The following is a 14,904-nucleotide window of genomic DNA, read 5'->3' as shown; positions in this document are numbered from 1 at the left end:
AGAGGCACTTTTGCCGGTCCTGTCACAGCCGCCGCCAGAGGGACGGCGCTGTCCCTGCGGAAACGCCGCTTCCCCCAAACCACCCGCCTTTCCCCGACGGACCAGTTTTCCTTCTGGTTTCATCGCCCGAGCCGCACCGGAGGCCCCGGCCGTGCCGCCAGCGCGCTCCGCGCCCCGCTCAGCCGCCCCACACGGCACCGCCTCCGCCTCTCTCGCGCCGCCCCTCACAGCGGCCGCGCGCCCCCGCCAACGGCCGCGGCGCCCGCTCGGCTCGAGCGGCCGGCAGCGGCTGCACCCGCCTCCCGCTTCCCCGCCGGCGGCCGGGCCGCAGCCCGCTCCTCCCGGCGGTTCCGCCGCGCTCGTTTCCTTCCCGAGGCGGGCGCTAGCAGCGCCCTCGCCCGCTGAGGACACCCGGGAGGTTGCGCCGCTGCCCACGTTGACTGGCGGCCGTTGGCGCACCGCAGGGGGCACCGAGACCGGAGCTGGCCGGCCGGGAGCTGCCGGAACGGACGCTGCGTTCCCACGCCCTCTCTCCGGCGGGGTCGGCAGAGAAGGGGCTGAGGAGGGAACCTGCGCGCACGGCGTCCCCCGCATTGTGTGAAGCCTGCATGGGTACGGCGCGGGGGCGCGGCTGTGGTGCTCCGCCGAGCCTCCCTCCCTCCCTCCCCGGCATCGCCCGTGGCTGGGAGGCGCCGAGCTGAGCCGTGAGGGATGCTTTTGTGCGCGGCTGCGAGGGGAGCAGCGGGTAACGGCGGAGCGAGCGGTAGCCCAGGCTGCGGTTGCGAGAGGAGGTCGGGCGCCGCGGTTACCCGCAGCCCTCCCGGCGAGGGAGGCCGGGCGCGATGCTGAATTAGGCGACCGGAGCCCTTGCAAGCGCGTGGGACTGGCTTAGTAGCCTGTAGCCGGCCCGGGAGGGCGAGCAGGCGGCTCCCCATGGCGAGCAACCGGAGCATCGAACTGGAGCACTTCGAGGAGCGGGACAAGAGGCAGCAGCGCGCTGGGCCGCGCCGCGGCGGTTCCGGCTCCGGCGGCGGAGCGGGGCCGCGGGGCAACGGGCTGATCCCCAGCCCGGCGCACAGCGCTCACTGCAGTCTGTACCGGACGCGGACCCTGCAGGCGCTCAGCTCGGAGAAGAAAGCCCGGAAAGCTCGCTTCTACCGCAATGGGGACAGGTATTTCAAGGGCTTGGTGTATGCCATCTCTACTGACCGCTTCCGCTCCTTCGATGCCCTGCTCGTTGAACTCACCCGGTCCCTGTCGGACAACGTGAACCTGCCCCAGGGTGTCCGCACCATCTACACCATTGATGGCAGCAAGAAGCTCACCAGCCTGGACGAGCTGGTGGAAGGTGAGGGGGCTCCAGTGGTCCAGGGGCAAGCAGAGCTCGGGCCACAGGCAGTTCTGCCATGGCATGTCGAGGTCCTGCAGGAGGTGGCATGGGCATGGTGGTGGGCTGCAGACTCTCCCTGGGTTGGCTTTCCTCTTGCTACCCTGGTCAAAGCTGAGAGAAGTTGCTTTGCTGAAAACAGGCAACTATGGAGCACTGGAGAGCAAGAGGGACAGTGTTGCCTGCTATGGTGAGGTGGGGTGGGCCTCATTTTCTCAGTGTAAATTGTCTGCTTCTCCCGTCACTCAGACAAGTGCTGTCTGTATGTGTAGGGTTTAATTCTGATGGTAGTTACACAGCAGGTACTCTTTTCATCTGCTAGAACCATAGTAAAGTTCTTGGTTGCCTTTCAGTGGTCACCATTTGTAAGAGAGGGAAGTGTTGTAATTTAGTTCCCTAACAGTTATTACATTGTCATTGATACCTCACAGTGATGTAAGCTTTCCCAGAGAAAGCCTCTGTGCTGTGAAAAGGGATGTTTGTACCCTGCCACTTATTAAAAAAAAAATGGTGTAAAGTCCCATTTTCAAATGTGATCAGAGTCCATACTCGTAAGGGGTACTATCTACCTTGTCTGCCTTCCAAAAGCATTTTCTAGAATCAAATACTTTTCAAAATTGTACTGAAGTAGCTTTTGACAATGGGACTTGGCTGCTGAGGTCATGTAGACCTTGCAAATCTGAGCAGAGCAGCTCTTGGCTACTCAAAATGATGCCGGAAGTACTATTTCTGAATGAAACATATGCTTCTTGTTTGTAGGGAATGACAGTTACCAGAACAAGGAGCAGCTAAGCCTTTGAGTACTTTTTACAGCTTAACTTACTGTGTTGGGAAGCTTGTTTTGTGACTTCCATTTTGTACCACAACAACTTTTGAGGTTGAAGTAGTAGAAATATTTTTAGGTGTATCATATTTGAACTCCATATTTTACAATGGGACAGAGTACCTCGAAGTAGGCATACAGGCGTGCTTCGCTTGTTGAGTGCCTGTACATGTGCTTGCAGAGCTGTATTTTCATAGCTGCGTATAGATAGATACATGTTCTACTTAAAACCTGACTTACCCCGTGTTCTCTCATGATGTCTTAAAATACAGTTAAACTCAGCATTACATGAATCAGCCTTTTGAATGTATTGATCGTGTTGTCCACACTGTGAGGTTCATAATCAAATTGCGCTTGATGCTTCCCCTTAGGTGTCTAATACATCAGCCACTATAGTTTTCCACCTAGTGACTATATGCCAGGTGTAGCTGATCCACATTAATTAAGAAGTATTATTTGTAGGTCTTTTAATGTGCCCTCCGTTTTAGGCTTTCGGCTCTGTATCCTTTAAGTTGGAAACTTAGCTTTTCAAAGCAATGCAGAATCACACCTGGATAATTGCAGGGGGGTTGGACTAGATGACCTTTGAAGGGCCTTTCCAACCCAAAATATTCTATGATTCTAATAATTTGATGAGACATGGCACCTTGAAGACCTTTATATTATCTACCAGTGAAGGGACTAGTCACTTTCAGAACATGCAAGAGGAAGGGAGAGGCTACAGTATTTGCTGCATCAAGGAGCTCTCAATCAAAACAGATGTACATGAAAGTACACTTTATAATAGTAATATAGCACCTGAGGACTTTCCCCATCATATGATATATCATAGGGCTGTTCCACAGGCAAAACAGAGGAAATGTGAAATGCCAACCCTGTGATAATAAAGTAAATGTGAAATCAACAAAAACTCTTCCATGATTTGGTGATTAATTTAGAGATAGCAAAAAAAAAAAAAAAAATTAGATGGTGGAGTGGGGATTGTAGGAAAAGGTAGTGAAACAAAAAATGGATAAAATAATGGTAACTTTTGAAATATTGTAGAAAGAATGATCTTAAGCTCTTAGGGCTTAAAACAACACAAAGACAAAACGATTTGCTGGACGACAACGTAACTGCAGTGTATACTCCCACAACTCTGTTTAAGTTAATAACTGAATGCAGAAATATACTTCCTGTCTCTTCGGCTCATTGGAAGAGTGACCTTTCTCATTGCTCTTCACTGGAAGAATAAAGCAAAACAAATGCCACAACTGAAATGCCACTTCCATGCTTTCTCGGTCAAATGAAAGGGGGAAAAAAAAAATCCCAATTACTTAGTCAACTATCCATGACCAATACAACTCTCAGGAATCTTAAGAAAATCCTGTTGCATCATAATTGGATTAGTATGTGCTCCAATTAGCATGCCAAAAACTTTACTAGTGTAAGTCTAATCACAGAGAAAGGAAAGCATATATAGGGGCAGAGAGGAAGCAAACAAATAGTGAATCCATCGTTCCTTGAAATTATCTCAGCTCTTTGCGAGCTGGTTCGTTCTTGAGATGCTGGAAGAAGATCTGATTTGGGATTGTTTATTTCTTGTAGTTCCAGCACAGCAAGCTTGAATTTCTGCACAAAAATAAATACTTGAACATTGGTAATATGCTAAAGCTTGAACTGCAGTAGCACCAGAAGTAGTTTTGAATGGTGTTTTGTTGTGTTACTTTTTAATTTTCAGAAAGGAAAATAAAGTGCTGTTGTGCATGCCAGCTACAGGCTGAACATCAGACCCAGCATGGCTACTTGATGCAGTACCTAATTATTTAACTAGTCTGTTTGTACATCATCAGTGTTATTGAACTGGTACATGGAATTGCAGCAGTTCAGGTTCTGAAGTGAGCAGGAGGTGAGTGCTCAGCCACTTTCATCAAGTCAGCAAGACCTGCGTTGAACCTCTCTCAACTCCAGCCTGTGTGTGTAGCTCTTGGACATTGATGTGCCCCAGTGCAGGCAAGCTCTTTAAGGCCTGTTTGCAGTTTATTAGGTTAATGTCTGTCTGGAATACAAAAGCTGGCAGTATCAAATTCTGTATCATAATAGTTGAAACTTGCTGAATTGAGTCATTGATTAATGCTTTTTGGGATTTGGCTGTATTCGGCAATGTTTTACTGTTTATCATTTTAAGAGGAAAATAGATGCACTGTAGATTTCAAATATTACTGTTACAGGTTGACTCAGTTCAAAATTTGACCAGATCATGTTTACTAGTAAAAAATTGACAAGCTCCATTTTAGGCACATTGCTTTTCTTAACTGGGTATCATAGTCAAAAAAGCATGCTCATCTGGACCAGCCTTAGGCAAATAGTGTTTATATTCCTGGCCTCTGTAGGTTAGGAAACGTTATGGCTCATGAGTTTGGCAGTTTTCGTTGGTTTCGTTGGTTTCTTTCGTTGGGAAAAAAAATTTCATTGTCTGATCCTGATCTTGTTCAAGCAGACAATTCCAGAGAGAGGATGGGGGTTGGGAATATTATTACTTTCTTGTGGCTTTCTTTCAGTTTTCTTTCTTTCAACTTTACTGTCAGACATTGCACTACTTTTTACTTTTGAATAGTAGATTTAATATGCAATTTGATATTTTCTCTTCAATAGCAATAATGGAATAATATTTTCATTTCTGTTCTCCACAAAAGTTAACTGTCTGTCTAAATCCTTCAGTTTAATAATGTAAGCTTCCTAAAGCATGACACAATGGCAATAGTAAGAACTGCGCAGTGCTTTAGTGCTTAGGTTTATGTTTTACATTGGTGTCAGTCTGCTTCATCTTGCTGTCCTTTGCTTTGATTGTCTTGGTAGTGAAAGACATGGAGAATCCTGATTAAGGTCTACTGCAAAGCTGGGAGGTATTGTTGGATTTTTCAGAGGGGAAACCAAGTGCAGACACTATTCCCGGCAAGAAAACTTACCTTGATTTGGCATGTGATAAGGAATTCTTCTAGTTCCCTAGGTAGGAAGCATTGCTAAGAGTCTGGGTCTTGGTTCATTCAATTACAATGCTTAATTAATACAGTCCTTTTAAAATGTCAGTAGTTTTGTCTGCACAGTTGTGCAGACCATCAACAGGCACCTGTAGGGAAGTCTTTGGGCAGGAGGTGGGAAGGTTCTGAGCAGGGCGGGTCCTTCTGCATGGCTTGAGCATGTGGCACAGGACTATCTGCTTTAAAGAAATGGGCTCTGCCACACTAATACAGAGTAAAAGAATGTTTTTGAAATGAGGTATTGAACAATCCAAGTATTTTATGCCTTAGATCATTGTTATTGTTACTGCATATTACATTTTAATCCTGCTTAAGTGCCTGTGATTCTAGTCGATGCACACTGTTATGTTAGGTCAAGAATATCTTTTCTCAGGGCAAGCAGATGGTAACACCAAGTAAGCAGTTTGTATTTTTGAATCTTGCAAAAGGTATGATTACCTTCCTGTGCTAAAGCCAAAAGCTGTAATGCATTAAAAAGAGGGAAGTGTAGCAGTTCTAACAAAGAAGGGTAAAAGGATAAAAGAAGTATTTAAAAACATTAAAAGCATTAAAATGTATGCTTAAATCACTGTAGTTATATAGGTCCTAGAGCAATGGGGTGTGGATGTGAAATACAGACGTAATTGTTAGTTAACTTCCCATCCAAGCAAAATAGAGTAGTTCCACCACTGTGTACCTCCAAGTTTCACAGATAGTAGAAATGCAATGTACCTGAAAAGTTATTAATATTTACTTACTGTGTAGGAGGCATATAGTATTAGGCAGGGTTGGTACCAGGTGGCCTTAACTGCCTTCTGAAAGCGCTTACCCTGCCTGAGCTGGAGGGTTGGACCAAATGACTTCCAAAGGCTCTTTCTGACCATTAACTGTTTTGTGATTCTGTGAAAGCTTGTAGGAAGCTGTGATCTGAACTTTGTGACTAAATAAAGTCGAAAGAGAACTAGGAGCAGTTAGTCATCTGCTAAAACCCTGCTTGTCATCCTGGGTTTTAAAAAGTTAACAGGGACTTTAATGCTGTAGATAAGGCAAGATTGTGACTTATACAGGGTTATTGGAGGTGACATGAAAGTAAAGCAGTTTTAAGGAACTGATGAGGAAGGAAGTTCTGTGAAAGAAAGGAGAGATCTAAATAACCTAATCCTTCATAAAAAGGGTGGTTTTATTTTTAGATCAGTCCTTTTACATATGCTGTAAATATACTGTTCTGGAAATGTGCTTGACTTTGTGTTACAGAACACAAAAAGGGTACTCTCCTATGATTCCTGAAGTTAGAAGAAAGCCCTAATAACTACTGTGCTCTACTGAATAAGCAGCTTTTGGCAGTATTTAAACTGGTGGGTTCCACCAAAAGAAGCTGAGGAACATGGTATGGATATATGTCTGAAATGCACCTAGAAACCTGCCCTGTCCTATGTGCTTCACAGGGGAACACACATCTAAAACTATGGAGACTAGCAGTTTCGTTGTAGGGATGTTTTTACCAATGTCAGCCCTATAATTGTCTGTTATGCGCTGTCATTTAAAAACATGATGCTGTATGTGACTCCCAGGAGATAAGAAGTGCTTGTTAACACCTTGCAAAAAGCAAGCCAGAAAGCCATGTTCAGAGATTTTTGTTTCAAATATGCTGACTCAGGATTTTTGAGTGTTTTCTTTTTTACATTACCCACTATGTGGCATATTCACAGTTTGTTTTTTAACTTAATGCTAAGGAAAATGAAAGATCTACAGGTCGGTCTTTAGTAGTCTCTGTTTTTAAGGACGGTGCTTCTAGGTTATTTGTTAAATGCCTAGCAGTGGGCTTCAACTTGCAAAACTTGTGCTGTGAAGATCCCCAAGCTGTAAAGCAGCTGTGTTTCCTCAAAACTGTACATAGTTGCAAGTTATGTACACTTGTGATACAAAAGGACAAGACACATCCTCCTTTTCCTAGCTACCTAAAATTGCATGGCTGAATTTTGGAGAGTTTGTGTACACCCTACTATCTTTAGCTCACCTTTCAAGACATAAATGAAGGGATAGAGACATTTCCTGTCAATAACAGTTGGAGAAACATATGGCAAAAGAAAACCTTTGTAGATAAGTTTTAAAGTAAGCAAATTAGTATTTAGGGAACTGATAGTCCATAGCTATTTATCAGTCAGATATGTAGTGTTGTTTTCTCTTTTATCCATTCTCTGTGTACATAATCTGTATTTACTGTTGTGAGGGAATGGCATTATGCATCGACTTTGCTTTCTGAAACCAGAATCATTCCACAGTGTGCTTAAACTGTGTGCACGCTGCACGCACACAGGTTTTGCTTCATGGATAGTGCATGTAGTTTTTCACACAGTACAGGTAAATTATTTAAAGACAGGTAATGATTCTTTGTTAATAGGCAGTTGCATGTCTTCTAGTTGTTTTTCTGAAGAGAGAGAGAATCAGAAGTAAACCTACTCCATTTGTTGATTATATTGTGACCCAAAATATCAGCAGATGTTAATTCTTTTAAGTGAGCATATGCCCTATTTGAGAAAATTTTGGTTTCTTTGTGGAAGAAGTGACACTTCTATTTGGATCGCTCTTTGTAATGTCATGAAACGTCAGTTGGATGGCACATATGCTCTGTTGAAATTATAATACCAACTTATAAGGAGATTTCATATAATACTTCTGCCAAAACTGCTCTGCAGCCTGGTTAAGCTTACTGCTATAGAATAGGTTCAGAGTCCCAGTAACATATGTCTGTAATTCTTCCATTTTTTTTTCTGTATTAAAAAATGTATTGCTTAATTAGTCTGTAGTTCACATGTTTGCCTGCAAATCCCAGTGTAATATTAGTGACTAACTTCACCATCTGGTCTAAAAAATGGGGAGCTGATTCACATTAATTCTAATGTTGTAAGTGAAAGATAAGGTATTTTTTTCCAATAGTGTAACTGTTGTAACAGCCTGTTAAGGCTAGTATGCATTAACTTTAACATCCTTCAAGACTGTAAGTGGAAAGTAGGCCTTCAAAGCATAAAATTGACTGTATCAAACTCAGCAATGTAAATATTCTAAGTATTGTTTATGCCTGTTTGTGGAGTTCTGTCAACTTTCTAGGGCTGGTAGATGTACAAATGCCACAAAAGCTACAGCCTGATCAAAATGCCACTGAAGTCTCAGAAAATATTTTCTTAGTAATTGAGATGATATGTATTTAGGTTAGACATATGAAAAGTCTCATTCCAACTAGTTAGTGAAATAGCCAAACTTATTTATGTATGTGATTTGATCTGTAAAGTTATGGTACTTTGTTAACAATGATTGAAAACAATTTGACTGGTTTAAACAAACAAAAAACTAATTGCTGTATGTTACATTTTACAAATATTGTTTTTCTGAGAGAGTGTGGAGATTATCAGAAGTGTGTATTTATGCTTGAATTAATCCCCAACAGATTTAAAATCAGGACATACGTTAAAGCTATTAGCGAATATTATATATAACATTACACTTTCAGGTTTTTTACCTACAATATATAACATGAAAGAGAGATAATACTCTTAAAAATTATTTAATGTTTCTTCCAGACAGACATATCATTGTGGTTTAACTCCAGATGGCAACTAAGCAACACACAACTGCTCATGTTCCCCCAGTGGGATGGAGAAGAGAATCAGAAGGGTAAAAGTGAACAAACTCGTGGGTTGAGATAAAGACAGTTTAATAAGTAAAGCAAAAGCCACACAAGCAAAGCAAACCAAGGGATTAATTCACTACTGCCCGTGGGCAGGCAGGTGTTCAGCCATCTCCAGGACAGCAGGGCTACATCAGGTGTAACAGTTACTTGGGAAAGACACACACCACCACTTCGAATGTTCCCCTTTCCTCCTTCTTCCCCCAGCTTTATATGCTGAGCATGACATTATGTGGCATGGAACGCCCTTTTGGTCAGTTGGGGTCAGCTGCCCCACATCCCAGCTTCTTGTGCACCTCCAGCCTCCTCATTGGTGGGGTGAGAAGCAAAAAAGGCTTTCACTCCACGTAACTGCAACATCCCACTACTATCAACACTGTTTCCAGCACTAATCCAAAACATGGCCCTGTACTAGCTTCTATGAAGAAAATTAATTCTGTCCCAGCCAAAACCAACACACATATATAAATGCATTTTATATTTCAGAGGATGTCTAAAATAACAATTTAAACAATAGCAACATTCAGAAATTAATGCCTGCTCATCCAGGGATGATATTTTCTTAGGCATGCTCTTTGAATACACCATCCTATAGGGAAGTTTCCTGTAGTGAACTTTATAGCTGTGATTTAACTTACCCCTGCTGTTTTTTTTTTTTCTTTAAATATTGTCTTGGCTAAATGTGCTAGAAATTTCTTCTTTTAAGGTATTACATTCTCTTAAAATGTAAGCACTTCTATTTTTTTTCATTGTAAGAAGAAAACTAAGGCTTCTGCTTAAAGGAAAATAAATACTAATAAGAAATATGTAGTAAACAGGTATTGCAACCTATTCAAATAATTGGGAAATTATTTTATTCCACCTTCAAGCAAGGGAACTAGTAGAAGGCAGAGTTTTACACAGCTGTTTTAAAGAAATAAAGATCCTTTGGATTAATACTGACTGAAATTTTGTAATGGAACAACTTCTGCTGTTCTTAAAGGGTTTTGTATATACAACTCTGGCACATAGATTGCTTTCCATGATAGTATAAAGAAGATATTATGTTATGGTGATGTCTGTAAGAGACAAAGCTGGCATAATGTATTGAGTTTCTTCTATGTTAAATCCTCTAGCAAAGGGACCTTTGGTTCCCTACATATGCTTCTTTATGTAAAGCAATTAATTTATTTCAAGATGGAGAGCCTGCTTCCAAATAGCTTTTTTTTTTTTTTTTTTTTTTTTTTTTTTTTTAAAAAGCTTTGTTAATTTAAGCTTCAGCCGTGAGATTTAACTTTAAATTGTCTTGTGTACATTTGTGGAGTTTTTCCATGGTCTAGGAAGTACATTCTTTTTGAGTTCGAATGGATAATTCCAAACATGGTCAAGGATGATGAGTTTTGATGTACCTTGTAGTGCTGATTGCTGGAATTTATTTAACACTCTTGCACGCTCCAGAGTGATACGTGACTTCATGTACTGAAGTTTATGTAAAATCTTTGAGATGCTAAGGGCAGTCAGTGTGTTTAGAGAGGTATCCTCATGCACAAGATGCTGTTGGGTTTATTTACACATAAATTATTATCAAAGGATGATTAAACCTTACCAAAGTCTTACACAGATCAATAAACTTTAAAGCAAGTGGTCAGGGACTTTCCAAAGTTGAATGCCCATATTCTGAATTCCCTAGGATAATGACTAAATTACCTTCTGTTCATTTTTTGTAGGAGGAAATAATAATTGGCATTCTTAACCAACCCATGTGAACCAACGTCACTTGCTAGGTGCATCCGTAAAAGGTTTAGTATGTAATCATGATAAAAGTTGTCATAAGGATTCTAAGTAGTCCACTAAACTAGTTTCAGAGAGGACAATAATCAAATGATCAACAGTTATAAAGTGTATCGGTATGAATTAGAATTGCCAGCTTCTTTGAGAAGGTGAAAGGTCTCTGAAAACAGCTGTTGAAAGAGAACTGTCCAGCTATTTAGAAGCATAGGATAATTTAGTTTGGAGGGACTTTCTGAGGTCATCTCATCCAACATCTTGCTCAAAGCAGGTCTGATTAAATCAGATTGCTTAGAGACTTGTAGCATCTTAGCATGTAGTTGTGGGCAGCGCAAGCTTCTAGATCACCACAGTTCTTTCTGAGCTGTGTGGGTTTGTTTTCTCCTACGTGTAGATTTGTGCTAGTGTGCATGCAGGTGTGCGGACATTACATTCAAGGAGTTTATGGGCTGAAAACAGCTCATTTTTCTTTGCTCATTTTCTGGGGAAAGAGGAGTTGTCTGTTTTTGTCTGTGTTGATTTCTGTTTTGTGTAACACTCAGTCTATGAATATGAGGAGGAATGATGGGGATGAGTGAAGATGAAAAATCCAGGCAAGGCAGCAGCTTCTGTAAAACCTCACACCAAATTGTTTCTTTGTACCTCAGTGGGTTACAGTCCCAGTGATGTTTGTGGAGGCAGAACTGGCTGCCAAACTGCCCAAAAAGAATCATTGTTGACTTAATTATAATCTATTCTCTTTCAGATACACTAAGTAAACTTTCAAGAAGGTCTAAATACATGATAAATTAGGAAGTGGTGTAATTAGTATGGGAAATGAAACACAAAAAAGTCTTTCAGATTGCAGTAATTCTGCAGAGGTTTTAAGGTACTATACTATCTTGCTTTTGGAATAAACTATGCAACTTCTAAGCTAAATCAGCTCTCCAAACAAGAGTTCAGAAAGTAAAAGTAGTGTTTAAAAGTTTGCTAGTGTGTGTTTAAATACAGGTACATGTTTTGTAACTTTCACAATAACACTCAATAGATGTATGTGTACTCTTTATTCCTCTTACTTTGTGTATAGGAGATGACTTTGGTTTGTTCCACCAACTTAATCTTAGAACAGGCTAAGCTTTTTAGCAATAGGTAGCTCTTCTGCCTGAAGGAATGGTGTGCTCTGTCAGTTTGGAATGCTTCTCTTTCATGCATGTGACAGTACTCTGACTCTTTGAGAAGGTCTTTGGATATCATTTTGTGAGATCTGAGATTACAAAAATGGCCCAGAGATAAAGATATCGTTTGTCATGGTCTGCATCTTGAATATTTTTGTCAAATGTTAAGAGAGTTGTGGAAAACAACAAACAGCAGTTTTAAAATTGTCATCTTCTACAAAAATAAAGCCAGTTAGTCTCCAGCTTTGTATTATGTCAAGGAATGGAGAAAAGTAACAAATTCCCTAGGTCTGTATCATGGCTGGTGCCACTTCAAATAATTAAATAATTTGATGTAGAGGTATGTATTACTAGCCTGGTTTTGTGTGTGTGTGTTTTTTTTTTTTTGTTTGTTTGTTTGTTTGTTTTTTTTGTTTTGTTTTTGGTTTGGTTTTTTTTAGTTCTCTGTCATCACTTTGAAAGATATCAGCAATGCAGACTTTGAAATTAGTTAAGAAATTAAAACAAGGAAGTGTAAATGCCCTTACGTATTCCTGTAGTCTCAGAGTCTCATTTGTGGCTTTGGCAGGCGTTTGGTCTCAAAAACATTGAAGTTAATACATTTCAACAGTGCATCCTTGGTAACAGGCAATAGCTTCTGGTAAATTAATGTGTCCTTCAGGACAAGGATCTTGAAATGCTCAAATTTTATTCTGTTAAAACTTTCTCCTTTTAAAATAATTCATTATTAAACATAGATATGTGTGTACACATTGTGAATTATATACTTAGGAAGATATAGGGAAGGACCTGGGTATTTGCTGTAGGACTCAGCAGTCAGAACTCAGGATCCAAAAGAAATGGGAAATATCTTCAGCTCCCTCATTACCCTTTACTGTTTTTTATTTCTTAACCAGAGGTTTTTTGAAACATGTTGAATCCACTCTATAAGAATATTGTTTTGGTGAAAAGCTCTAATAATTTACAGTCCTCTATTTAAAATAGCCTACAGTTGAAATACGTGAAAATCATTCCTGAAAAAATGGTCTTTTTTTTTTTTTTTTTTTATTTACAATAACAGTTGAAAAACCCCTTAAATTATGAAAATGTAATCTTCTTTACAGGTGAAAGTTATGTATGTGCATCCAATGAACCATATCGCAAAGTTGATTACACCAAGAATGTCAATCCAAACTGGTGTGTGAACATAAGGACTGGGTCCACTCGATCCTTGACATCTTTGACATCCACAAAGAGTGAAGTGAAGGAGAGTAAAGATTTCATTAAACCCAAATTAGTGACTGTTATTAGGAGTGGAGTAAAACCACGGAAAGCTGTGAGAATTCTGCTGAATAAGAAGACTGCTCACTCCTTTGAACAGGTCTTGACTGACATCACAGAAGCCATTAAATTAGATTCGGGTGTAGTCAAGAGACTTTGTACACTGGATGGAAAGCAGGTAGGAGAATAAATTGCTGTGAATATCTAATAATTATGAGTTAATTTAATTAAGCTGCTTTGTTTTCATAACTTGAATTTTTGTTACTGTATATGCTTTAACCTGCTTCTGAATAAACTCATTTTAATAAACTGCAACTTTAAAAATTTGTATTAAATATTAATATATTTAAAAAATTTAATTGTATATTATGCAAAAGAAGTTGACAACTTTACATTCCAAGTAAAAAAAAATTGTGTACTAATCAATAAAGTGCCTGTTGATTGAGTAACACAGTGCATCTGAAATATTTGAAAGCAAGCACATACCTATGTGTTTTCAGAAGCAGAGTTATGTTTTCAGGCTACTACGTGATGCTGAGTCATGTAAGAAAAATATTGCTGTCTCCTTCCATTTCACTTCTAGGGATTACTATTTAAACAACAAAAATATTGAAATGTCTTTCTGGAGGTAGTAACTGACATGGTCTAAGGTCAAGAGTTTTATCTGAAATTAATAGTTTGGGGGTGGGATGTGTCACATCTTTACAACTTGCTTTTGCTTTTAGTTTTACCACTGCGAAATGTGGTGCCAGGATTAATGAAACGGTAAGTCTTCTGTTTTCACCCAGAAATACAAAGGAGTGGCCCACAGCAGGTTTTGCTGCACCAGGTAAAAGTGTCAGGAATACATTTGCTGTTGATCAGTCAAGTTAATGGCTCAGCTTGTTGTGGAACAGGGCTTTGATACTTACCTTTGATACTGATGTGGAACTTTGCCAGCATTGTGATGTTAGTAATACAGAGTAACACAGACTGTGAAGTAGACCACATGCAGTATCAGGTACCTGGACTTGTATTGTTGAGTAATATTAGGATCCTTGCTCATTGAACAAGTATTCTTGCACACCTGCATACCTATATATTTGCATCAGCTATTTGTAAAAGTGTCAGTTGTGTTCAAGCAGATCTTGGAATTTCTATCATAAAGCTTTTTATAATGGTTGTAATCCTACAGGCTACTTAAAAAGTACCTTTTTGTGTTTAAAATTGCTAGCAAATGTATGGCAGACCAAGTGCACTTAGGTTGTCTTGATATGAGGTCCGTCTCTCTGGTTATGTTCTGTGGATACACTTTTTATAATTAAATAATTGAAAAGAACTTCTGTTCTTTGGTGTTAAATATAGCAAGGCAAATGCATCACTGAGACTCTTGGTTTTCAGTACTTGGTGGCACTATAATGTGCTCTTTAGTTCTTCTAATAGGTTTGATTTTTAATGAGATTTGTTAACAAGATTTGCTAAGAGAATCCTTTCTAGGAACATCCTTTTCTTTTTAGAAGTCCCATAATGTGATTTTAGTCATGTTTAATTTGATTTGTTATAAAATAGCTTTGAGGATATTTATTATATGGTCTCTTCTGCCCATGAAGTCTTCTGTTACTGTTTCTGATAAGATGATTCTAATCTTCTCAAGGAAATAGATAGAAACAGATTTGTTAAAGAGTCAAGAAAGGAAACTGCAAAAACTAGGATTCTCAGTTCAGATTCAGCTCTTCTATTGCATTATTGATACAGTAGAAACTCACTGGTCTGCATTGATGTGGAAGATGCAATAGTGCATCAGGGATCAATAAAATTAATTAACATTAAATCTCACATATGTTGCTTGC

At 40.1% G+C, this 14,904-nt stretch overlaps 1 protein-coding gene across 6 annotated transcripts in view; it reads left to right on the top strand.

The window, feature by feature from the left end:
- The first annotated feature begins 225 nt into the window (after positions 1–225).
- DCLK2 (doublecortin like kinase 2) overlaps positions 226–14,904 on the top strand; it is a 90,509-nt gene continuing 75,830 nt past the window's right edge. For 3 of the 6 annotated variants that reach the window (XR_010472365.1, XM_065061884.1, XM_065061883.1), the window contains exons 1-2: positions 721–1,348; positions 12,919–13,253. Coding sequence is in view for 4 of the 6 variants with exons in the window: in XM_065061884.1 (XP_064917956.1) it covers positions 934–1,348; positions 12,919–13,253 (750 nt within the window). In the remaining 2 variants the exon portion in view is untranslated. Of the gene's footprint in view, positions 1,349–12,918; positions 13,254–14,904 lie in introns of all 6 variants that reach the window. The other 3 variants (XM_065061882.1, XM_005509083.3, XR_010472366.1) reach the window with 3 other exon arrangements.

Source organism: Columba livia, chromosome 4 (assembly GCF_036013475.1).
Source record: "Columba livia isolate bColLiv1 breed racing homer chromosome 4, bColLiv1.pat.W.v2, whole genome shotgun sequence".
In the NCBI taxonomy this organism is placed as follows: Eukaryota; Metazoa; Chordata; class Aves; order Columbiformes; family Columbidae; genus Columba; species Columba livia.
The sequence above is the reverse complement of the archived record's forward strand: the minus strand, read 5'-3'. Positions and strand labels throughout refer to the sequence as shown.